Source organism: Taudactylus pleione, unplaced genomic scaffold (assembly GCF_031769625.1).
Source record: "Taudactylus pleione unplaced genomic scaffold, aTauple2 ptg000487l, whole genome shotgun sequence".
Classification (NCBI taxonomy): Eukaryota; Metazoa; Chordata; class Amphibia; order Anura; family Myobatrachidae; genus Taudactylus; species Taudactylus pleione.
In genome coordinates this window covers 3,545,605-3,573,108 of record NW_028284889.1, presented here as the reverse complement: position 1 = coordinate 3,573,108, position 27,504 = coordinate 3,545,605, and the positions used below count along the sequence as shown (strand labels likewise).

At 46.5% G+C, this 27,504-nt stretch overlaps 1 protein-coding gene across 1 annotated transcript in view; it reads right to left on the bottom strand.

The window, feature by feature from the left end:
• Positions 1-6,972: 6,972 nt before the first annotated feature.
• TRIM37 (tripartite motif containing 37) overlaps positions 6,973-27,504 on the bottom strand; it is a 211,563-nt gene continuing 191,031 nt past the window's right edge. The window contains 1 exon segment of the mRNA XM_088449534.1: positions 6,973-7,055. Coding sequence (XP_088305660.1) covers positions 6,973-7,055 — 83 coding nt within the window.

Genomic DNA, 27,504 nt, shown 5'->3' with positions numbered 1-27,504 from the left:
GCAGTGACCCGAGTGCAACTAGTGTTTTTGTCAGTGCAAGAACGGTACGGAGAAGACTAACGGAGGTTGGCCTAAAAAGGTAGGATTCCCCGAAAAAAGCCATTGCTGAATAAAAAGCAGCGGCAGAAATGAATACAATGGGCAAAAGAACACATTGCATGGACAGGTGGTCAGTGGAAACAAGTGATATGGAGTGACGAAACTAAGATATCGATATTAGGCAGTGATGGGAGAAAATATCGGAGACGTTGCATCGGGGAAGAGGTACATCCAGATTGCATTCAAGCTAGGGCCGAAACTAGGATATCTGTCACCCGGTGCAAGGCACCAATTTTGCGCCCCCTCCCTTTCCGTACCTGGATTTTGTCCTTGCTCCTCCATAAGGCAGTGCACTAGTCAGATGTCCCTGGTATAGTGACTTACATTATTCCACACACCAGAATGCCCATTATACATTATGCCACACACTGTAATACCTATTACCAAAGTGCCACTTACATATTTGCCCGACACCATTTTATGCCCCACAGTAAGACTTCTAATTACTTTAAAATTACCTGCTCGTTGCCAGGGGGTTTCACGCTCGTTGCCATGGGGTTTATGCTTGTTGCCAGGGGGTTTCACGGGAGAAGAGGCAGCTTTCAGCATCTTCTCCCGACACTTGCGCTGGCCTAACATACACTAGAGGTCCAGTAGGACCTCTAGTGTCTGTCTCCTCCTTAGCGGCGGGCATTTTTGGATGGACGTTTTCAGCAGAGTCCATGCAGACGGCTAGTCCACATGGAATCTGCTGAAAATGGCCATCCAAAAATGGCCGCCGCCAAGGAGAAGACAGACACTAGAGGTCCAGTAAGGACCTCTAGCATCTGTCTCCTCCTAGACGGCGGCCATTTTTGGACGACCGTTATCTGAATCTGCAGCCAAGCCACCGTGAGTCAGCCTTTTTTCACCCCCTGCATTCCGGCACCCGGTGCACGTACACCTCTAGCCCCCCCTAGTTGCGGCCCTGTTCAAGCAACAACAAAGAATCCTACAAGTGTAGGACAGCAGATGCTGTAGGCCGCCTTTATGTCATAGATGGCACACTTAACAGCAGAAACTACATTGACACCATCCTACAACCAAAACTTCTACCTTCTATCAGGGATCTTTTTCCAGATAATGTCCCATTTTTTTCTCATCAGGATTCAGCTCCCTGCCACACTGCATGGATATGCAAACAGTGGTTCACGGAGAATGACATACAGGTGCTGGGATGGCCAGGAAACAGCCCAGACCTGAACCCCATAGAACATTTGTGGTTCAGTTTGAAAAAACTGGTACATCTGATGCGTCCATCCAATAAAAGACAATTAATTGAGGCTATAATTGTCTCATGGCACCACATAATAAAGAAGGAAGAGTTCCAAACACTGGTTGGCTCAATGCCACATCGCTGTGCTGCTGTCTTGAAAAATAAAGGATACCCAACGAAATACTAATAGGACAGTAACATCATAAGTACACAGGAATTTTCACCCTAAGTGTTGTTTTCACTGCATAACTTCCCTTGTAATGCAAATATTTGACCTCTGTTTATTGTGTTGAATTCAGCATTAAATTTCCCTTCATTTGATATATGAATCATTGTACTGCATGAAGTGTAACAGTTTTTATAAGCATTCGAAATTGAAAAACATTCAAATTTCAAAATGTGGCCGCAATTTTGGCCACCACTACGTATATAAAATATATACTGTATGTATATGTATATATACTGTGTGTATTTTATATATATCTATATATACATATACACACACACAATGTATATACAGTCAGGTGCATAAATATTGGGACATTGACAGAATTTTCATATTTTGGCCTCTATTCACCACCACAATGGCTTTGAAATGAAACAAACAAGATGTGCTTTAACTGCAGACTTTCAGATTTAATTTGAGGGTAATTACATCCAAATCAGGTGATCGGTGTAGGAATTACAACGGTTTCTATATGTGCCTCCCTTTTTTTAAGGGGCCAAAAGTAATGGGACAAACTAAACAATCCTAAATCTAACTTTCACTTTTTAATACTTTGTTGCAAATCCTTTGCAAGCACTTACAGCCTGAAGTCTGGAACGCATAGGCATCACCAGACGCTGGGTTTCATCCCTGGTGATGCCCTGCCAGGCCTCTACTGCAAATATCTTCAGTTCCTGCTTGTTCTTTTGGCATTTTCCCTTCAGTTTTGTCTTCATCAAGTCTAATGCATGCTCAATCGGATTCAGTTCAGGGGATTGACTTGGCCATTGCATAACATTCCACTTTTTAGCCTTAAAAAACTCTTTGGTTGCTTTTGCAGTATGTTTCGGGTCATTGTCCATCTGCACTGTGAAGCGCCGTCCAATGAGTTCTGAAGCATTTGACTGAATATGAGCATATAATATTGCCCGAAACACTTCAGCAGTCACATCATCAATAAATACAAGGGAACCAGTTCCATTGGCAGCCATACATGCCCACGCCATGACACTACCACCACCATGCTTCACTGATGAGGTGGTATGTTTCGGATCATGAGCAGTTCCTTTCCTTCTCCATTCTCTTCCCATCACTCTGGTACAAGTTGATATTTGTCTCATCTGTCCATAGGATGTTGTTCCAGAACTGTAATGGCTTTTTTAGATGTTCTTTGGCAAACTTTAATTTGGTCTTCTTGTTTTTGTGGCTCACCAATGGTTTACATCTTGTGGTGAACCCTCTATATTCACTCTTGTGAAGTCTTCTCTTGATTGTTGACTTTGACACATATACACCTACCTCCTGGAGAGTGTTCTTGATTTGGCCAACTGTTGTGAAGGGGTTTTTCTTTGCCAGGGAAATAATTCTTCTGTCATCCACCACAGCTGTTTTCCGTGGTCTTCCGGGTCATTTGGTGTTGCTGAGCTCTCCGATGCGTTCTTTCTTTTTAAGAATGTTCCAAACAGTTGATATGGCCACAACTAATGTTTTTGCTATCTCTCTGATGGGTTTGTTTTGATTTTTCAGCCTAATGATGGCTTGCTTCACTGATGGTGACCGCTCTTTGGATCTCATATTGAGAGTCGACAGCAACTGATTCCAAATGCAAATGTCACACCTAGAATCAACTCTAGACCTTTTACCTGCTTAATTGATAATGAAATAACAAGGGAATAGCCCACACCAGTCCATGAAATAGCTTTTGAGCTGACAGTCCCATTACTTCTGGACCCTTAAAAAGTGTGAGGCACATATATAAACCGTTGTAATTCCTACACCGTTCACCTGATTTGGATGTAATTACCCTCAAATTAAATCTGAAAGTCTGCAGTTAAAGCACATCTTGTTTGTTCCATTTCAAAGCCATTGTGGTTGTGAATAGAGGCCAACATATGTCCCAATATTTATGCACCTGACTGTATGTATGTATATACTGCATGTATATCTATTGCTGTACCCATTTACACAGAGGGCACTGAAGCTACTGCTTCATGCAGAGTGCCAGTCTTCCAGGACCTCTATATGTGTACGTCTGTGTGTAGGGTCTTGATCACATACAGAAGTGACTGAAACATTGAATGAACTACCCAGTGTTGTGTGATCCTTTATTTCAAGAACCCGTGAGTGCCACTGCATTGTTACTTATGTATATCAAGTATTTCAATACTTCTGAGGGCACAGGGTGAGTTTCAGTACATTATGGATGAGTGCCAGCTCTATGCTTGTGTATGTATGCAAGTAGATATATAAATATATATATATATATATATATATATATATATATATATATATATATATATATATATATACACACACACACACACACACACACATTTTAAGAAATGTGTATATTTTAATATATATACACAGCGGGTAAAAAGTATTGAACACAACATTTTTCTCAGTAAATATATTTGTAATGGGGCTATTGTAATGAAATTTTCACCAAATGCCAGCAACAATCGATGCAATCCACACATGCAAAGAAAACAAACCTAAAAGCCCCCATACATCAGCAATTGATTGCAGCAATTGTGCAAAATGCAATAGATTGTGTATAAAAATCTTTTTTTAATCGATTGCAGAATTGCCACAATCGATTGAAAAAGGGAAAGATTTTTTTTATACAAAATCGATTGCAAATTGCACAATTGCTGCAATCAATTGCTGATGTATGGGGGCCTTTAGATGTCCATAAATGAAGTTATCTGTAATAATGTGAAATGACACAGGAAAAAGTATTGAACACATGAAGAAAGGGAAGTGCAAAAATGCATGGAAAGCCAAGACCCAAGCTGAAATCTATCAGTAATTAGAAAGCAATCCTGCCCCCTGTCAGTGCAAATTAATTTAAGCTGGTTCAGTCCCAACTGATGGCCTATATAAAGGTGTCTCATTACCAAAGTGTCACACAAGAAACATCTCATGATGGGTAAAAGCAAAGAGCTCTCTCAAGACCTTCGCAACCTTACTGTTGCAAAACATACTGATGGCATTGGTTACAGAGGATATCTAAACTTCTGAATGTTCCAGTGAGCTCTGTTGGGGCCATAATCCGGAAGTGGAAAGAACATAATTTCTCCATAAACCGGCCACGACCAAGTGCTCATCGCAAGATTTCTGTCAGAGGAGTGAAAATAATTATCAGAAGAGCTGTCCAAAAGCCAACAACCACTTGTGGAGCGCTTCAGAAAGACCTGGAATTAGCAGGTACAATTGTTTAAAAGAAAACAATAAGGCCATGGCCTGTATGCACGCTCACCACGCAAGACTCCACTGCTGAAGAAAAAGAATGTTGAAGCTCTTTTAAGTTTGCTGCACAACATTTAGACAAGCCTGTGAAATAGTGGGAGAATACAGTCTGGTCAGATGAGACCAAAATTGAACTCTTTGGATGCCATAACACACACTATGTTTGGAGGAGAAATGGCACTTCACATCACCCCAAAAACACCATACCAACAGTGAAGTTTGGAGGTGGGAACATCATTGTGTGGGGCAGTTTTTCAGAATACGGTACTGGCATACTTCATATGCTTGAAGGAAGGATGAATGGAAAAATGTACAGAGACATTCTTGATAAAAATCTGCTGCCATCTACCAGGATGCTGAAGATGAAACGAGGGTGGACATTTCAGCAAGACAATGATCCCAAACATATAGCCAAGGACACTCTCAATTGGTTTCAGAGAAAGAAAATAAAGCTGCTAGAATGGCCCAGCCAATTGCCTGACTTGAATCCAATTGAAAATCTATGGAAAGAACTAAAGTTCAGAGTTCACAGAAGAGGCCCACGGAACCTTCAAGATATGAAGACTGTTTGTGTGGAAGAATGGGACAATCACACCTGAGCAATGCATGCGACTAACATACAGGAGACATCTTGAAGCTGTCATTACCAACAAAGGCTTTTGTACGAAGTATTAAATATATTTCAGTAAGCGAGTTCAATACTTTTTCCCTGTGTCATTTCACATTATTACACATAACTTAATTTATGGACATCTATGGTTTGATTTATTTGCATGTGTGGATTGCAAGGGCTGTTGGCATTGGGTGAACATTTCATTACAATAGCTACAAAACAAATATATTTACTGAGAAAAATGTTGATGTGTTAATTACTTATTTTACCCGCTGTATATACTGTGTGTACATTTTAATATATGTGTCTATATTTTAGAGAGAGAGAGAGAATGTAGTGGTATGACATACCGGCACTTGAACTTGCACTGGCTTGAGGTTTCTAATTCGACTGCACACACTGCACAGCAGGGAGAGTGGCTTGAACGCAGAGCGGGAGGGGGGCATGAGTGTTTGACTCACACAGTCACACTCTGGAGCACTGCTGTGCTGACGCCCACCTGCTTGTAGATATTTCACAGCAGGAAGGTCTGCTCTACCCTTGGGGCCGGTGTACCAAGTGGCCGAATGGCCACTCATATTGGCCGCCGCGGTTACTGTCTCTGCTAACCCTTGAATGCGTCCTTGCTGGGGCCTGTCAGTCTCTGCACACAGAGCCGGACTAGCCCTATACTCCCCGAACCTGGAGATTGATTGGTGCTCACAATCCCCTACCGCATATACATAAGGAAGGTTAGTTTGCTCACACATCTCACCACCGAGACTTCACCTCAAGGCCCGCACTCGGATCCTGAACATCGATGTCCCTGCTGCCCAACACATTAAATTACACCCGCGGTAACCGTAAGTTCCTCCAGGAGCTGCTATCAAGTGCTGACTACAGAACATCCTACTAGCCACCGGATAAATCTTCCTACTGTTGAAATACTGAGAGTCGTACTTTAGTTTTGTTAGTTATTGTGCTTTTGCTGCTGTTTCTCTCTTTCTTCCCCCTTCTCCCTCTCCTCCACTCTCTCTCTTTTCCCCAATCCTCTTCACTTATTTCTCACTGCTTCTTTCCCAATTTCACATTCTCTTCACCACCTTCTCCATCTCTGTGTACATCTGTGGCTTTTTAATTTTGTCCGTACCCCACCTCCCCAGGGATCCCCGGCCTAGGCTGACTAGCAGTCAGAGGTAATGCTTTTACCTGTGGCATTACCCCCCCCCCCCACTAGAAAGAGCCAGATGATGGTTATGGATAATACAGGGGACGCCTACTCTTTTTGTCCCCTGTACCTCCAAAACCTGGACCGGCTCGGCTGAGCCCAGTGCAGGTTGTGCTAAATACAGGGGGCCCCTATGTCTTTTGTCCCCTGTATTTTGACAACCAGGACAGTGAAAAGCCCGGGGCTGGTTGTGCTTTGGGGGAGGGGCACTATTTCCTTTACCTGTTGGCTCTTTGGAATGCCAGCCCATTATGTAAATTGCAGGAAGATTTGTGGCATTTCACAACAGATATATCTTTAGATGGCAGTGATGGTTGGTCAGTGTGTATGAACAACCAACATCTGCAGATCAGTCGATCTGCAAATATATCTTTCAGGTGTGTACCCAGCTTAAGTAAAAATTACCTTCCATTGTCCTCTCCAGCAGCAAAATGAAGGTCTTCTGAGCTTATGTTACTGTCTTCTGGAAAAGTGCAGCTTTGATCTGTAAGACAATACATATATATTTCATTGAGAGCAGGGCCATGAAGTTCATTGATATTTATTTTTAGACATTTACAGTTTTAATGAATCCTCCCATTGATGTTTTGTCACTAATTTTTTGTTTCACAAAGGCCAAAGTTACACGTTATTTATAATGGAACAGTGGCTTAAAATAAATATTTTTTGCAATAGTACAACAAAAATGCCACATGCACTATACACTACTTTAAAACAGGAAAACATATACAGATGTGTCTACATACATCTATCCTCCGTGTTCTACAAGTCTCGTTACACAACCTGTGAGCGCTGTGTGACTTGGTAGCTCCCAGCGTCTTTTTCCCTTACAGTGCATCTTATTTGCAAAGCAATAAGACACATAAGCAGCGTCTGCTGATTAAACTAATATGCAGCATGCCTACATTCTGTGTGTAACTCCTGCTGTATCTGCATGCGAAATGCTACATTACAGTGTCAGCAGCTGGGAAACTAACGTAGCATATATAGTGGGGCAAAAAAGTATTTGGACAGCCACCAATTGTGCAAATTGTTGCACTTTAAAAGATGAGAGAGGTCTGTAATTTCCATCATAGGTACACTTCAACTGTGAGAGACAGAATCAGAACAAAAAATTCCGGAATTCACATATTTTTATATAATTTTTAAACAATTTATTTGTATATTCTAGCAGAAAATAAATATTTGGACAATCAAAAAGTTTAACTCAACTCAATACTTTGTAAAGTAACCTCGGTTGGCAATTACAGAGGTCAAATGTTTCCTGTAGTTCTTGACCAGGTTTGCATACACTGCAGCAGGTATTTTGGCCCACTCTTCAATGCAGATCTTCTCTAGATGTGTCATGTTTTGGGGCTGTCGCAGGGCAACACAGACTTTCAACTCCCTCCACAGATTTTCTATTGGGTTGAGGTCTGGAGACTGGCTAGGCCAATCCAGAACCTTGAAATGCTTCTTACGGAGCCACTCCTTAGTTGCCTGGGTGGTGTGTTTGGGGTCATTCTCATGCTGGAAGACCCAGCAATGTTGCATCTTCAATGCTCTTACTGAGGGAAGGAGGTTTTTCCCTAAAATGTCACGATACATGACCCCATTCATCCTCTCCATAATACGGATCAGTCGTCCTGTCCCCTTTGCAGACAAGCATCCCCAAAGCATGATCTTTCCACCCCCATGCTTCACAGTGGGTAGGGTGTTTTTGGGATGCCACTCATCATTCTTCTCCCTCCAAACAGGGCGTGTGGAGTTTATACCAAAAAGTTCTATTTTGGTCTCATCTGACCACATGACATTCACCCAATCCTCCTCTGGATCATCCAGATGGTCACGGGCAAAAATTAGACGGGCCTGGACAGGTGCTGGCTTAAGCATGGGCACCTTTCAGGCGCTGCAGGATTTGAATCCATGATGAAGTAGTGTGTTACTAATGGCAACCCTTTGTGACTGTGGTCCCAGCTCTCTTGAAGTCATTGACCAGGTCCCCCCGTGTAGTTCTGGGCTGATCCCTCACCGTTCTCAAGATCATTGTTGATACCCCACAAGGTAAGATTTTGCATGGAGCCCCTGGTCGAGGGAGATAGTCAGTGATCTTGTATTTCTTCTATTTTTAATAATTGCGCCAACAGTTGACCTCTCCTCACCAAGCTGCTTGCCTATTGTCAAGTAGCTCATCCCAGCCTTGTGCAGGTGTACAATTTTGTCCCTGGTGTCCATAGACAGCTCTCTGGTCTTGGCCATGGTGGAGAGGTTGCAGTCTGACTGTTTAAGGGTGTGGACAGGTGTCTTTTATACAGTTAACCAGTTCAAAGAGGTGCCATTAATAGAGGTAATGAGTGGAGGATAGATGAGCTTCCTAAAGAAGAAGTAACAGGTCTGTGAAAGCCAGAATTCTTGTTGGTTGGTAGGTGTCCAAATATTTATTTTCCACAAGAACATACAAAGAAATTGTTTAAACATCATACAATGTGATTTCCGGAATTTATTGTTCTGATTCAGTCTCTTACAGTTAAAGTGTACCTATGAAGGAAATTACAGACCTCTCTCATCTTTTAAAGTACAACAACTTGCACAATCGGTGGCTGTCCAAATACTTTTTTGCCCCACTGTATGTGTGTGTGTGTGTGTGTGTGTGTGTATTATATATACGCACACACACACACATACATACACACATACAATACTGTTCACAGGTTTTAGGCAGGTGTGGAATAAATGCTGCAAAGTAAATGCTTTCAAAAATAGAAGTGTTAATTGCATTTTGTTAATTGATAAAAATAAGCTAAGTGAATGAACAGAAGAGAAATTTAAATCAAATCAATATTTGGTGTGATCACCCTTTGCCTTCAAAACAGCATAAATTCTTCTAGGTACACTTGCACAAAGTCAGGGATTTTGTAGGATTATAGTCAGGTGTATGATTAACCAATCATACCAAACAGGTGATAATCATCATCATTTGTAGGTTGAAACACAATCATTAACTGAAACAGCTCTGTAGGTAGCTTAAAACTTTTTCAGGAACAGCCAAACTCTGCTACAAAGGTGAGGTTGTGGAACACCGTTTCATGTCACAGGTCATACACCATGGCAAGACTGAGCACAGCAGCAAGACACAAGGTAGTTATACTGCATCAACAAGGTCTCTCACAGGCAAAGATTTCAAAGCAGACTTGGGTTTCAAGATGTGTTGTTCAAGCTCTTTTGAAGAAACTGGCAACGTTGAGGACCTTAGAGGCAGTGGTCGGCCAAGGAAACTTTGTGCATCAGATGAAAGACATCATACTTCCCTTCGAGACCGGAAAAATATGAGATATGGTAAGAACTTACCTTTGTTATCTCTATTTCTACGAAGTCCATAGGGTTCCACAGGATACCTTGGGGTATAGGTGTGACGTCAGTCATCGGGCACCATAGAGTTAAGCTTTCAGCCTCCCAGGATGCACTAGGGTCCCCCTCCTATACCCCGCCCCCGAGCCAAGGCATCTCAGTTAGTTACCAAGCCATAGGCCAGAGGAGGAGAAGGAAGAGAGAGAAAGAAGATCTGGATACACACAAGAATCACACTCTCACCAGAGGGAGACGGAAAAACCGGTGACCAGACCAAAGCCCATCTGCAGCACAGGTGCGCCAGGGCGGGAGTCCTGTGGAACCCTATGGATTTCGTAGAAATAGAGATAACAAAGGTAAGTTCTTACCATATCTCATATTTTCTACTTCAGGGTCCATAGGGTATCCACAGGATACCTTGGGGATGTCCCAAAGCAGTATCCTTTAAGGGTGGGGAAGCTCCTGTGCTGAAAGGAGAATCCGCCGCCCGTTGGAAGCATCCTGAGAGGCGAAGGTGTCAAACCTGTAATACCTCACGAAGGTATGGACAGAGGACCACGTAGCAGCCTTGCAGATCTGGACTGCCGAGGCACCACGTTGAGCTGCCCACGAAGGACCCACAGACCTAGTGGAATGAGCCTTCAAAGAAGGAGGAACCAGCAGACCTTCATGAAGATAAGCTTCAGAAATAGCCATACGGATCCAGGCTGCCAAAGTTTGCTTTGAAGCAGGCCAACCCATTTTACGGAAGCCATAGAGGACAAACAAGGCGTCCGACTTCCTAAACGAAGAAGTGCGGTCAACATAAGTCCTTAAGGCCCGCACAACATCCAAAGTGGCCTCACCCACTGAAAGACCAGGTGAGTTAAAGTCCGGAACAACTATTTCCTCGTTAACATGAAACTGGGAAACAACTTTGGGAAGAAATTCAGGCCGAGTGCGGAGCACTGCCCTGTTCCCATGAAAAAAATCAAGAAAGGGGGTCTACAAGAAAGAGCCCCTAAATCAGAAACACGTCTGGCCGAAGCTATGGCCAGAAGGAAAACAGTCTTAGCTGTTAGCCATTTAAGATCCACTGAGCCCAGTGGTTCAAGCGGCGGTCCCCGGAGAGCCCTCAGGACCACAGCCAAATCCCAAGGCGCCACAGGTGGAACAAAGGGCGGCTGAATGCGGAGAACACCTTGCATAAAGGTGCGCACATCCGGGATTGTAGCAATCCTACAGTGAAACCAGACAGACAGGGCCGAAACCTGTACCTTCAAAGAAGCAAGGCGAAGCCCGTGATCTAGTCCCGCTTGTAGGAAGGCGAGTATCCTAGACAGACGAAACTCCCGCGGTGCATAACCTCCCGGTCGACACCACTGGAAGAACGTATGCCACACGCGATGGTATATCCTCGCGGAAGACGGTTTCCGAGCTCGTAACATGGTACGCACTACAGAGCTGGAAAACCCCCTGGACCTTAACATGGCTGTCTCAACAGCCACGCCGTCAAAGACAGCCGAGTCAGGTCCGGGTGAAGACAAGGACCCTGCGACAGAAGGTCCGGTCGTAGCGGCAACCGCAGAGGACTGTCCACGGACAGACCCTGAAGGTCTGAGAACCAGTGCCGTCTGGGCCACGCGGGAGCTATCAACAGGAGTGTTCCTCCTTCCTGTTTGAATTTCCGGATTACCCGTGGAAGAAGGGAAACCGGAGGAAACAGGTATGCGAACCGGAACGTCCACCGGACGGACAGAGCATCCACCAGACGCCTCTTCGTCTCTTGTGCGAGACCCGTACACCGGCAACTTGTTGTTGTGCCGGGACGCCATGAGGTCGATCTCTGGAAGACCCCACTTGTCCACCAGCAGTTGAAAAACGTCCGGGTGCAGGGACCATTCCCCCGGATGAACGTCCTGGCGACTTAGAAAGTCCGCCTCCCAATTTAGCACTCCCGGGATGAAGACAGCTGATATGGCCGGAAGATTGCGCTCCGCCCATACCAGAATCCGAGACACCTCTACGAGAGCCGCCCGACTTCGGGTTCCTCCTTGCCTGTTTATGTAGGCCACGGTGGTAGCGTTGTCTGACTGGACCTGCACCGGGCGACTCTGGAGAACCCGATGTGCCTGCTGGAGGGCATTGAAGACCGCACAGAGTTCCAAGATATTTATTGAAAGCTCCGCTTCTGTCGGCGTCCACCTGCCCTGGAACAAGTGTGGACCCGAAACTGCTCCCCAGCCCCGAAGACTGGCATCCGTTGTCAACAGGACCCAATTTGGTACCCAGAACGGACGTCCCTTGCTGAGCTGGGTTGTCTGCAACCACCAGGCAAGGGACAGGCGAACCTCCGGGGTGAGCACCATCGTCTGGGACTTTAGAGACTGAGGCAGCCCATTCCACTTGGACAGGATCAGGCGCTGCAGAGGTCTGGAGTGAAACTGGGCATTTTCCACCATGTCGAACACCGACACCATGGAGCCCAGTAACCTCATCGCCGAGTGTAGAGACACCCGGCGGCTGTGCAGACAACTGCGCACCCTCGACTGTAAAGCATAGATCTTTTCCCCCGTCACAAAGATCCTTTGCTGTCCCGAGTCCAATAAGGCTCCGAGGTGCAGAATCCGCCGAGACGGGATTAGAGTGGACTTCTGCCAGTTTATTAACCAGCCGTGCCGTTGCAGTAGAGCAATGGTCAGGTCCAAGTGGCGCAGAAGGAGCTCCGGAGATCCTGCCACTAATAAAAGGTCGTCCAAGTACGGCAACATGTGGACTCCCTGCAGCCACAGAGAAGCCGCCATGACCGCCATCACCTTGGTGAACACACGCGGTGCTGTCGCCAGGCCAAAAGGTAACGCCCGAAACTGAAAGTGGTCGCTGCGGATTGCAAACCTGAGGAACTGTTGATGGCGCAAAAGAATAGGGACATGCAGGTAAGCGTCCTGTATGTCCAATGACACCATGTAGTCCCCAGGTTCCAGCGCCAGAATGATGGACCGTAGGGTCTCCATCCGAAACTTCGGCACCCGCAAAGACTTGTTGAGAGCTTTGAGGTTGAGAATCGGACGATACGACCCATTGGGTTTCTGCACCAAAAAGAGATTGGAATAGAAACCCTGGCCCCTCTGGGAGAATGGAACAGGCACTATAACTCCAGCCTGGAGCATAGTTTGCAAGACCTTCCGCAGCTCCGTGGCCTTGTTCCGGTCTGATGGTAGACCCGTGGTGAAAAATCGAGCCGGGGGTCTGTGCCGGAAAGAGAGGGCGTACCCGTGGGAGACCACCTCGAGAGCATGGGAATAAGCGGACTTCAGGCAGATCTCCACCTTGCGGTCCGTAGCATCCTTAAGGGAGGACATGGATGGCATCGGCAAGGTGGCACTACGGACAAGACGTGTCACATGAGAATCCACCTGTGGAGGGGATTCCCACTTAGCAAACTAATTATCCGCGAACGGATAAGCCACCGCCAGGCGCCTCTGCGGCTGGTATCGCTTGCCAGGCTGTTTCCATGGTATCGCTTGCCTCCTCTAAATGGTCCACTAACTGACCCGAAAGAGGAAAGACTGTGGCGTCGCCCTTCACATCCTTAAAAAAGGCATACTTGGATTTAGCAGCTGGGGGAACTTCGTCCTCAATCACCAAGGCTGTGCGGACTGCCCGAATAAGTCCAGGAATATACACCTTGGACCTAGCGTCAGCGTCCTTAGTATGGAGAGGTTCCTGATCGTAAGGATCCAGAATCTCCCCATCATCAGACGTCCCTTCGTCATCCTCATAAGGAGCCGACAGAGACGCCACCGGCCGTTTATGTGGCCGCATCACAGCCTCCCCCTGCAACACATCCGACAAGTGCTCTACAGAACTCGTCAGGGAGTTAACCCACGCCGGCTACTGAGAAACCGGGAGAGGGGAAATAGGGAGACTGCGGGGTACCACCAATTGTCTTGGGAAACCCTGCATGGGTGACGACACCACTGATTGCTGGGACAAACCCATCTGCGTAAACGCGGGCTGCGGAGCTAACTGGCCCACTAAGGTTGTAAGCGCCTGAGCGAAACAAGCCAGGGCGGCTCCTGTACCGGTGCTGTAACCGTAATAGGCAGCGCCATTGACAAACACTGCCGGCAGAGGCCCTCCGCGCTGCCCTCCCCCTCCGCTAAAGGTACTTTACACGTAGTACACTGTAGCCGGAGAGGAAAATCACTTTCAGACATGATGGTACAAAGTATGTGACCCCTCTCACCAATTGTTTTTTAAAGAGGCGAGAGACCACCCTGCAGCACCGCACCGCAAGGGCTTAGCAGAAAGAACAGGGACAGTAATAAAGCTGACAGTCAGAATAGAAGATACAGGCAGCAGCGCTAGCACAGTCACATACAATGCAAAGAAAATCAATTTCTGCACTAACCAGCGCTGATAAATCAACTACACAGACACAGAGTCTGGTAGGACACAGCGCTGCATACACAGACCTGACCACAGCGGAGGAGAGGTATGCGGGGGGACCCAGACCACGATGCCTCCGTCCAGGCTTCCAGCAGCGTTCACCATGCGTTCAGGAAGATGGCCGCCGAGGAGTAGAGAGGAGGCTGGCCTGGGGGAGGAGCGCTGCCACAGGGCCAGTCGGCGTGTTGCAGAGAGGGCTGTGTGCAGCGGGGGAGGCGCCGGCTATGAGACAGGGAAGGCGCGCTCCCCTGGAATGCGTTTAACCCCCGGGACGCCGCAGCGCTACCGCTCTGCTGCGGTCCGCTGTCCCAGGGGGGTAGTGGAAGCGCAGGTTATATACCTGGCTCCACGCTGCAGCCAGTCCCCAGGGAGCCCCCTGCCTGGGGACTCTGGACCATGTAACAGCGGGGACCCACCGCAGGACCCCACTGCTTACCTTGCTGTCCCCCTTGATTCCGGCCATGGTCCGGAACATCTGGGGTCACCGCTAGCTGTGGCCCCAGATACTCACCAGCATCCCCGGATCGGTATCGGCGTTCTGGTACCGGCGGGGGTGTAGGGAAGACAGTATGGACGTCAGAACTGACTGTCCATGCTGTACATCCAGATGTGCAGCCACAGCTGCATGCAGGAAAACTTCAGGTGCTCTTCTTAGCCCCCACTCCAACAGGTGCACCCGACTCCGGCCAGGCACCAAATTAACTGAGGTGCCTTGGCTCGGGGGCGGGGTATAGGAGGAGGACCCTAGTGCATCCTGGGAGGCTGAAAGCTTAACTCTATGGTGCCCGATGACTGACGTCACACCTATACCCCAAGGTATCCTGTGGATACCCTATGGACCCTGAAGTAGAAATGTCCAGTAGTGCCATTAGCTCAGAAATGGCAAACATAAGTGGGACCCATCTACTGTTCGGAGAAGTGTGGCCAAAAGTGGTCTTTATGAATGAATTGCGGCCAAAAAGCCATACCTTTGACATGAAAACAAGGTCAAGCGACTCAACTATGTATGAAAACATAGGAATTTGGGTGCAGAAAAATGTCAGCATGTGCTCAGGACTGACGAGTCAAAATTTTAAATATTTGGCTGTAACAGAATGCAATTTGTTCGCTGAAGGGCTGGAGAGTGTGAACACAGGCAACAGTGAAGCATGGTGGAGGTTCCTTGTAAGTTTGGGGCTGCATTTCAGCAGGATCGGTATGGAATATCTAATCCTGACAGTGGAAGACTGGCAGTGAAGATCCCGACATGTAAGTATTTCTACTATTTACTAACCTAACCCTCCCTTAAGGGTGTCTAACCCTAATCTCCCCCCCAAGTGCCTAACTCTAACCCCCCCCCCCCTATAAGTGCCTAAACCTAACCGCCCCTTCCACGCAGCCTAATACTAAGTCTCCCGGGGGGAAAGGGGGGGGGGTGCCTAACCTTAACCTCCCCCGGTGGTGCCTAACCCCCCCTTCCCCTAGCCTAACCCTCCCGGGGGTGCTTAACCCTAATTCCCCGCCGGGAGCCCCTAACCTAACCCTCCCCCCACCTGCGGCTGTCCACGCCTGCCGCCCGGCTTACCTTTGATCAGTATGCCGGGCGTCGGACTGCTTTTTCTTCGACTCCATAGGGGGCACAGGGATGACTCTGGGTATAGCCTGGAGAGGAGTCTGGGCACCAAACAGTTATTGAAATACTTACCTTATGAAGAAACAGTCACTTTATTCAGACGGAGAAACGCTTAAAGGATTGATACTATTGCTGATATGCAATCCACTGGATATACAACACTATGAGTTCTTTTCAATCCTGAACTCTTTTTATACGCCCTACAAGTGTGTTGCTTATTTACGGGAGGAGACAATGTTTCCAAAACTATCACTGCCCCGGGATTACTAACTGCAGCCTTAGTGAGGCAATCAACGAGCGTGACTTAACACGTCATCAGGCATTATATGTGGAGCACAAGTCGCAGCTAGAACAAGGTAAAGACCGGACCAGCATCACCTTTATTTTGTTGGGAGAAAGCTGGGGATTTATACCGAGACATTAATATTCCTAATTGCTGCTGACCAGCTGGGATTGAAATCCTCACAATCACAAGCTCCTACATGTTCCACTTGGATATGGGTGAATACATATTGTTCTATAAACAGGATTGACTTTGCTAATTTGATATCTGTTTGATTCCATTTTCTAAACATCTCTATAGTGGATTCATGGTATACATGCATTATAATGCTCTTGAGTATTTTAAATAAGAATTAGCAAAGTGCTAGTTTGTGTTTTATGGTTGTAATTTTAAAATAAAATCTTTTGAACATGTAATAATTTGTAAGCGCCCCCTATATGTTATGTTATTTAGACATATCTAATTCTCATAGTTAATGAAATTACCCACAAGTCCAGGCTCTCTCACCTCTATACCCTGCCCTCAGACACTGGACCTCAGTTTTATTTGCAAGCCCACGGCAAGAGCAAGGCAGAGGAGAAGGAGAAGGAAGGTCGGCATACATACAGAACCATACATAAATTGGAAAGTACAGCCTGACCAGTCACCAAGGAAACACCCCCTGGCAGACAGGTGCATCAGGGTGGGCGCACTGCGCCCCATATGGAGTAGAAGAAAAAGACTTGGGTAAGACCTAAGTCTCCTTTTCTTCTTCCACTAGGGGGCACAGGGATGACTCAGGGGACAGCTTTAAGATGTCCCAAATGGGTGGGGACGCTCCTGAGTTGCGATGAGCACAGAACGCCCGAAAGCAGCATCTGAAAACGCAAAAGTATCAAAAGAGTAAAACCTGATGAAGGTATGAGCAGACGACCATGTGGCAGCCTTACAGAGCTGTTCTGCAGAAGCTCCACAGCGTGCTGCCCACTAAGTCCCCACTGACTGGGTGGAATGGGCCGTCACCATGGCAGGGGCAGGAAGGTTCGCCAAAGAGTAAGCCTGGGCTACGGTCTGCTTAGAAGCCAGCCAGCCTTTCTTGTGGAAATCGTACAATGTATATGTGAAAAAATACATGACTAATAAACAATATACACATATATTTTAACCTCTCATTCCACACTTAATGATTACTCACACACAGTTATACTTTACACTGCACTGTCACTCTTTTTCCATTTTCGTGTGATGCCCTGGGGGGGGTCCTGGGCTGAACGTTTTTTGGGGTGCACTGCGCCCCAGACGTGAACCCCTTAGTGTTAGGGACTGCTGGTAACAGAGAAGCCGTGACGTGGCCCAGCAGCCTCCCATGTATTTGCAAATGCATGCAACTAATATCTCTGAATTTCTATGACCATATAGTCTTCATATATTGTTGCAGGTATTATTCAGTGTGCTGAGGTACAATAGGGGGTTAAATCCCCCTCCTTTTTCTACTTAGTGTGACCCCTCCCTTTCATGCACCTGATTAGTACTGCTGGATTGATTGAGCAGCTGCCATTTTTGTTTGGAAATCGTACAATACAAACAGGGAGTACGAAGCAGAGCCATCTGTCTTTGAAAAAGGACAGACAAAGCCAAAACCTGTACCTTTAAAGGAAGAGAGATGAAGGCCCAAATCCAGGCCTGACTGTAAAAAAGAAAGGATACAGGAAAGGCGAAAAGACCTGGGGCTTATACCGCTAGTCGAACACCACAAAAAGTAGGTACGATAGACACGAGCTGAAGACTGTTTCCTTTCCTGCAATATAGTCCTAAAAATATTCCTGGAGAATCCTTTTGTTCTTAAGATGGACGTCTCAAGAGCCACTCCGTCAAAGTGAGATGGGTGGAATCTGGATGGCAGATGCAGTGGGGCGTCTATGGACAGGCCCAGAAGATCTGCATACCACGCCGGGGCCAATCTGGAGCCACCACGACCAGAGTGCGTCCTTCCAGTTTGAACTTGCAAAGTACTCGAGGAAGCATTGAGATCGGAGGGAAGACATATCAGTGGAAAAGTCCAGGGGACTACCAGTGCATCTACCAGGAGCTCCCGGACCCTGGTGCAGGAGCAATATCTCAGAAGCTGGTTATTGTAACGCGACACTATCATGTCGATGTCTGGTAGGCCCCAGCGATGGACTAACAGCTGGAAGACATCCAGATTTAACGCCCATTCGCCTGCATGGACATCTTTATGAATTAGGAAATCCGCTTCCCAATTTTGAATGCCCGGGATGGAGATTGCGGATAGTGCTGGAAGATAACGCTACGCCCAGCGAAGAATCCTGCTGACCTGTTGCATGGCCTCCTGACTGCGAGTGCCGCCAACGGTTACATTGTCCGACTGTATCTGCACTGGGCGACCTTGAAGGAGGTGCTGTGCATGACACAGTGCCCTGAACACGGCATGAAGTTCCAGGATATTGATGGACAGCTGTCTCTCCTGCCGTGTCAAACGTTCCATGAAAGGTTAGTTGACAAGTTACAGCCCCCCACCCCCGAAGGCTTGCATTGGTGGTGAGTAGGACCCAGTCCTGGTTCCAAAATGGGCATCCCTTGTCCAGATGAGAATGCTAGAGCCATTACAGTAGGGAGAGAGAAACTATCTGAGTAAGAATTAGAACCTGAGCCTTGAGGTTTGGGCGTGACTTGACCCAACGCCTCAGAAAGAGTCCTTAGAGAGGCCGTAAGTGAAACTGACCGTACTCCGCCATGTTGAATGTTGAAACCAAAGACCCCAGAATCTGAATGCATGAGTGAATGGACACTCGACGTTGACTGAGAAAGGTGCAAATTCTGGTTTGTAAAGAGACAATCTTGTTTGCAGGGAGGAAGACTCTCCGTTGTCTGGATCCAACGAGGCTCCTAGATGAATCATCTCCTGGGATGGAGATAGCGTGGACTTCTTCCAATTGATGATCCACCCGTGTTTTTGAAGAACCTCTACTGTTAGTCATCTAGGTACGGTAAGAGTCTGATGCTCTTGCGGCGCAGATGTGCTTCCATGACTTACGTAAACATCCGAGGGGCTGTGGACAGTCCAAAGGGTAACGCCTGAAATTGGTTATCTGGTTTGGATAGCAAACCTGAGAAAATGTTGGTAATTGGGTCTTATAGATATATGCAAATAGGTATGCAAATAGGCATCCAGCATATCCTGTGATGCAATAAAGTCATCCAGTTCCAAAGCTAGAATAATGGACCGCAGGGACTCCATGTGAAATTTGGCAATCCAAGAAATTTGTTCAGGCATTTTAAATTGAGGATGGGTAGGAAAGAGCCGCCCGGCTTTCGAACCAGAAATAGATTGCCGTAAAAACTGAACCCTTTCTGGGACGGGGGAACAGGAATAACGACCCTTGAGGCTAGGAGAGCGCAATAGATGCCTTGAGAGCTTCTGCCTTTCAATTTTAGGCTATGTAGGAAGGACGTTGGAAAAGAACCTTGAAGGTGGACGCTGACGAAAGGTGAGAGCGTAGCCTTGTGACATCACACTCCTGACCCAAGCGTCTATTGTGGTCTGCATCCACAACGCAGAAGAGTGAAGAAGCAGGCCTCCTACTCCGAGGTCCCCGTGAGGAGGCCCACCTCATCATGCGGCAGGCTTGTTCGATGGCTTGGTAGCTAGACATCTGGTGGACCAGGGTTGTTCAGCTCTTGCCTTGGAACTTTTAGGAGCAGAAGCCTGGGATCTGGGGAAAGGCTGACCCCTGGCCTTACCCTGAGGGCGAAAGGAACGAGATGCTGAAGTCCTTGGTCTTGTAGTTGTGACAGATGGGCAGAAAGTCGATTTGGAAGCTGCCAACGTAGTCACGATCTTGTCCAATTCAGGACCAAACAGAACGTCATCTGAAAAGGGAAGTGAAGTGCTTCCAAAGCCTATTTAGATTCTGCTTTCCAGATGCGCAAACAGAGATCTCTTCTGGCCACCACTGCCGAAGCAGAGGTTAAAATCCCAGAATCTATAGATGCTTTGGATAGAGAAGAAGCTGCTTCCTTGACATGTGTAACAATAGTAACTAAGTCAGCTGTGTGTGCGCCAGAGGTGAGACACTCTTCCAAATTGTCTGCCCCACGGCCCACAGCTTTAGCTACCCAAGCTGATGCTAGGGCTGGACGAGCCAGATCTCCTGCATTCACATAAACGGTCTTTAAAAAATTCTCCAATTTCCTATCTGTAGGATCTTTAAGAGATGCCATGTTAGGGATAGGTAGGAGGGATGACCGAATAAGTCGAGTAATGTGGGCATCCACTGGGGAAGGGAGTGCCCTATTCGCAGCAGGGAGAGGGTAAAAGGTAGCAATACGCTTAGAAACTTGAAAGCGTCTACTAGGGTGAGTCCACGCCTCTGCCAGGAGATCTTCTAGCTGAACAGAAGACGGAAATTCCACCACTGTCTTTTAAAGACAGGTGCCTTAGATCTAGGAGGTTGCTCAGATTCCTCCACTAGTAGAATAGTCTTAACTGCTCTGATAAGAGCCTCTATGTCTACAGGAGACCGGTGGTACTGGCACTGACATACGGTCTAACATGTGATATTACCTTTGTCAGCCAAGACGCCGAAGCCGGTTCTGGAGTAGAAGCCATAGAAGAAATGACCTGTTACAGGGCCCCAAAGCAATTGACACACAGACCGTCAAGCTCCGGATCCTGAGGAGAAATGACACTAAGGGGTAAATTTACTAAAGTGAGAGTTTTTAGAAGAGAGTTTAAAAAGTGATGTTGCCCATAGCAAATAATCAGATTCTCCTTAACATTTAACTAGCACCTTCTAGAAGATAATAGCTAGAATCTGATTGGTTGCTATGGGCAAAATCACTTTTAAAACTCACTTCTAAAAACTCTCACTTTAGTAAATTTACCCCTAAGACATTGTTTGCAAGAACGCATTGCAGTAGGGCCAGCCTCCGGTGTAGTTTTATTTAAGGACCTACTGTAAGTCACAGAAAAAAACTATACACCAAACTAGTTAGTAAGGTGTAAGCACACCAGGGTCTTTGTAGTGCTAGTATATAGTGAATACAATTGTATTAGAAATATACCTGCTTGTGTTGCAGCAACTAGGCATACAAAAGAATAGTACTCACCCCTGCAAGAGATGTACCATCAGTAACCAGCCCCAGCGGCACAGATATGAAGAAAGTACACTTACATACACCCAGACCGCTCGATGCAGAATATGTGGGCAATCACTCAAACCAGCCAAATGTAGCAGGAAGCAATCAGGAAAGTAGCGTAGCTGCTGGGAGCAGGCTATCAGAGGAGACAGAAGCCCTTCTTCACTCTGACACCGAGACAGGCTACAGCTAAAATGGCCACTCAGCGTTCTGTAGGGGGAGGAGTGAAGGTAAAATGTGTCTGGGACTTGCTGGCCTCTTAGGTAAAGCGAACCAATGGGAGGGGTGAACAGGGAAGCGCCCACCTCCCCCGGTTGGTCTAACCCCTAGGGAAATGCCGCTGCTGCAATAAAGCAGCCCCTGTTCCATATCAAAGTCCCTGGTGGTTTAGTGGTGAGCGCGGTCAGACCGGGTGCCCCTCACTACCAGCACCGCCGGAGGTCTGCTGCTCCAGCAGTGACAGCCGTTGACTTGAGGCTCCCTGCATGCAGGGAGCAGACTTACATGATCTCCCCCGATGCTGGTGGCTCCTGTTTTGTGGGAGTCCGCGGCCGAATACACTGATCCAGTCGCCAGTGCTGCGGGTGAGGTATAGAGGTGAGGGAGCCTGGGCTTGTGGTAATTTCGTTAACTGTTTTGTGCCCAGACTCTTCTCTCCAGGCTATACCCAGAGTCATCCCTGTAACCCCTAGTGGAGGTAGAAGAAATACAGGAAAGTACCATCAGGGAAGCGTCTGATTGGCTCCTAATTTATTCTGCAGCAAGACAACGGCTCCAAACATACAGCCAATGTCATTAACTATCTTCAGCGTAAAGAACAACAAGGAGCCCTGGAAGTGATGATATAGCCCCCACAGAGCCCTGATCTCATAATCATCATCGAGTCTGTCTGGGATTACATAAGGAGACAGAAGGATTTGAGCAATGCTACATTACATCCACAGAAGATCTGTGGGTAGTTGTCCAAGATGTTTGGAACAACCTCCCTGCCGAGTTCCTTCAAAAACTGTGTGCAGAATTGATGCTGTTTTGAAGGCAAAGGGTGGTCACACCAAATATTGATTTGATTTAGATTTCTCTCCTGTTCATTCAATTTGCATTTTGTTAATTGATAAAAATAAACTAGTAACACTTCTATTTTTGAAAGCAATCTTACTTTGCAGCATTTTGTCCACACCTGCCTAAAACTTTTGCACAGTATTGTATTAATATATATGTCTATTTTTGTGTAAGGAGCACTACTACTGGGGGCCGTGGCGTAACTAAGGTGGGGGGGGTCGATCAGGGCCAGCACAGCAGAGGGGGGGTGGCGCCGCGGCCAGGGCAATGTATCCTGAAGTTGCAAGTTGCTGTTATACAAGAAACGTCCCTCTGAGAGTCCCGAGCCGGCATCTCCTTTCTGCTTCTGTTCACATCTTCTCCCCTTCAGTCATATTCACATTTTAAAATACAGTCATAGCTGGGAAGCAAACCTATCCACTTTATGCTTTGCAGTCAGACAGCTTACCAATGAGCCATCTGCTACCACAGTGAAATCCTGTGAATTCTAACCATATTAAGCTACTACACATGATTAATCTGAAATACAGTCTGGTAGCAACGCCCATTTTTGGCGTGCGCCCGCACACAGTTTGGGGGGGCACCATTTTTCATTTTGCCCTGGGTACTGTGGGCATTATGTGTATTAGGGGCACTACTACTGTGGGCATTATGTGTATTAGGGGCACTAATGTGGGCATTGTGTAAAAGGGGCACTGCTGTATGTCATTACATGAATAAGGGACACTACTATGTGGTGTTATGGGAATCAGGGGCACTATGCGCTGTGTACTGTGAATAACATTGTGCTACTGTGTGGTGTAATTTGAATTGGGGATACTATTGTTTGACCACGGCCCTTTTTTTTGAGACTACACCCCTTTCTGTCCAGTTAATGAAAAAAGGGAAAGAGGGAACAAATTTATAGTCTACAGGGGGGCACCGAACACCCTAGCATTGGTCCTGGGTCTTTGTTAACAAAAAAGCCCTTCCGGGACAGGATATTTTCTACACAGCTGCCAATAATGACAGTCATCACCTGACTACAGGAGATTATGCTTAAGCATGAATGTATTGCTTTACTTATTGTGTATAAGGCTTAATATGTATTACATGAACATAAAGGTATTGGATGGGATGTAGACAAAAGGAAGACAATGACAATGTCGACATTCACAATGTTGACACCACAATGTCAATAGTTATGAAGTCAACATTGTCAAAATGCTGACAGGAAATGTGTCGCCATTCTCAGAAAGACGACAGGTGAAATGTCGTCACTGTTAGGTTAGGGGATATACTCATCCAAATGCCGGAAGATAGGAGATCTGACCCGGCAGTTACAGTCACATGACTGCCGGGACACGGAAGACGCTGCTGCAGCCGTAGGAAGCAAGTAAGTCACCGCTGTGCCAACAGCGATGATACACTGACATTTCATCACTGTCTACATGAGGAATGTCGACATGGTCAAAGTCGACATCATGACCACCTCAACATGGCATACCCAACCCATATTGGATATCTTTCTCAGAATTACACAGAAACTTGCAGAAGCTGGAAAGGAGAAAACCCAATAAATGTTGCAGCATAGTAATATGGTCACCAAATGTCTCCTTACTGTGATGAGCACTGCACCATTAATAAGAATGGGAATGCTACACCTGTGAGAGGAAATACAGGGGTCATTTTATCATGTCCTTTACTAGAGATTAGTCATGGCTCTCCAAATGACGGAAACAGCAAGATCTAACCATTCCATATAATGGATCCCACACCTTTAGTTTGTATAATGTACAGTATATAAATGTATAAAACCACCACAAGACTCCACAACATGGATGGAATAAACATATAAATGAATACTGTGGTGAAATATGAAGTCAAAGGTACCATAAGCAACAAAAAAGGGGGAAATATTCATTGTTCATGAAAATGGATTATTATTCTTTCTAATAACTGTAGCTAAAAAGGCAAAATTGATAGCTCATCCGTAGATTACAATGTATAATACTGCCACCCAATGTCAACTTAAGAGAGATGATTTTTACTTAAGGTGAATAGAAAATGCAGTAGTCAATCATACTCTGCTATAACATAACTCACACTGAAAGTCAAAATTAAATGTAGGTAATTTGTGTAGCTAAAACTATGCCTCAGTCTGAAATCCTTGTCTAAATGGCTGCCAAGATGTTTAACAAAATAGAGACAACATAGCAGTCACACCTGCAGAGATATAGCCGGTTTCCATGTGTACAGTAGGACTCCACCAAACTGTACATTACATTTTTTTTGTTGCAAAGGAAACATTAAAATTTGTCAGTCACACATACATATGTATTTTAAGTTCAGTGCACTGTTCCTTGTCTTCTCCTTGTAGATTAATATAAATCAAATGAACTGTGCCCCCCATAAAGCGTTTTTATTAAAAAGAAAATTTTAGCATTTGATCATTTCAAGTGTATTATTTGACTATATACTACCAAGAGAGGAGCTGTCGACTGCACGGGTGGTGGGAGTCCCGGACTAGCAAACAGTAAAGAGGACACAAGATGGAAAAGACAAGGGGGTGGAAAGGGTGCAGGTTGCTGAAAAAATAAGGGGACAGGTGGCTTGTAAGACGGCGGCAGGTGGCTTGTAAGACGGCAGCAGGTGGCTGGATATACAAGGAGGCAGGTGGCTTGAAAGACAAGGGGGCAGGAGGCCGGAAAGACAAGGGGGCAGGAGGCCGGAAAGACAAGGGGGCAGGAGGCCGGAAAGACAAGGGGGCAGGAGGCCGGAAAGACAAGGGGGCAGGAGGCCGGAAAGACAAGGAGGCAGGAGGCCGGAAAGACAAGGGGGCAGGAGGCCGGAAAGACAAGGGGGCAGGAGGCCGGAAAGACAAGGGGGCAGGAGGCCGGAAAGACAAGGGGGCAGGAGGCCGGAAAGACAAGGGGGGCAGGAGGCCGGAAAGACAAGGGGGGCAGGAGGCCGGAAAGACAAGGGGGGCAGGAGGCCGGAAAGACAAGGGGGGCAGGAGGCCGGAAAGACAAGGGGGCTAGGAGGCCGGAAAGACAAGGGGGCTAGGAGGCCGGAAAGACAAGGGGGCAGGAGGCCGGAAAGACAAGGGCAGAAAGGGGGCAGGAGGGACATGAGGATAGATGGGACATGGAGCAGGAGGCAGGAGTGACACATGGGCAGGAGGCAGGAGTGACAGTCTGTTTGAACCAGTTTGTATGATAATGACATTAATTATATTCCTACACAAACAGGCATCTTCTGGACAATGGGAATTATTACATGAATAGTGAATACCGACTGAAGACACCGTTTGCTCAGGGAAGATCAATTTCTTCAGAGGTTCCCCATTGCATAGAAACCACCATATAGGTAAGATCAGGTGTATTTTTATTTCATATTCACATGCTATGCCTGTGCCAAATATATTAGAATTGCATATAATACGTGAAATGCCGGGATTTTGGAATTGCAGAGAGTCCAATGAGCTGCAAAACAAAAGATGTAGAAAAGCAATTCCACAGATGACATCTTTTGTGTTGCAGCTCATTGCTCTCTTCTCTCTCTGCAATTCCAAAACCCCAGCACATGTACCATGTGCAATTCTATTGGCACAGGTACTATGCACACAGTCCAGTCACCGCCGCCCAGGGTCTCCCTCCTGCTCCACCTCCCTACCTATGTCGCGCCTGTCCCGCACAATAAAGCATTTCTTGTTAGCTGGCACGACGGCTGTCATAACGTAACGCCGCATCTCTGAATGAGAGCAGATGTGGCATGTGAGGACTGGGGAGCAGCTAGAACGGAATAAGAAGAAGAGTGTGGTAACTAAGGTAAGTGTCTGGTGTTGTGGTGGGGGGGGGGGCCTGCTTATCTTGGCAGACCTGGGCCCCATAATTTCTGATGGCAGCCCTGTATACTATACTGACTCTAGTAAATATATATTTATATTAGTGGCCTTTATTTGCCCTTTGAAAGTAAATCAAGTGGCATTACAGGAACCAGAAATACCACACATGTGCGGATCAGGTAACAAAGTTAAGAGAAAGTAACAGAAGATGAAAACCAGTAATTTAATCAGATAGATTTAAGTCAATGATAATTTAGTTTTATATGTGCTGTGGGCACTTTCTGAAATAGCAATAACTAAACAGCAGTGCTAGGCTGCACAATTTCCAAAACAGCAATTAATAATTTAATGCTAAACAAAGAGACAATGTTTATTTAACTAGGAAAATACTATAACAAGATTTGTAAAGTACAGCAACAATGGTACACCATACCCCCAATGAGGATGCTTGGGAGGACATGCAGGAAATATATAAAAGCTCCATCTTCACTCAAGGAAATGTACCACACAGGGGCGGCTGAAGGCACGGGCTGACAAGGGCGCAAACCTGCACCGCAAGCCGCTGTTGTCGCTACAGATCCCCTTCGTCTAAAGGACCTGTCCTGGGCGGAACCACAGGCAGTGGTGGAGTGGAGCTGATGAGAGGAGAAAAACTCTCTCTCCTCACAGGCCCATAATGCGCCACTGAAGGATGAGTCTGCGAGGAAGAGTGGACGACATCGGCAGGAGAGAAAACCTCAAGTAGGTGTGAGGGGAAGGCAGTACGAACTGTAGGCCTGATTCAGATTTAGGAATAGAGTAAGAAACAGCAAGTAACTGTGCATCTTGGTAAAGCCATGCTGCACTGCAGGTGGGGCAGATTTAAAACGTTCAGAGAGAGATTGATTTGGGAGGGGTGTGTCTAAACTGAAATCTAAATTGCAGCGTAAAAACAAAGCTGTCCAGCATTTGTGTGCTACATGCAAAAGCAGCCAGTATTTACCCCACATGCAAAAAATTAAGAGTTCTGGTAAAACTTACCCTTGTTAAGTCTATTTCTTCGAAGTCCATAGGGGCCACTGGGATCACCATGGAGTATGTTTGGTTGGAGTGAACCGTACACCAAACAGTTAAAGCTTTAGCTCCCAGGATGCACCGGCCCTCCTCCACATATACCACTTTTGGAAGGTAACCATCCGAGTACTGAGGACAGCTCTGTCCTAGATAAAAAATAAAAAGCAAGCACCCAGAAACCCCTAAAACCATAGGGTCCTAAC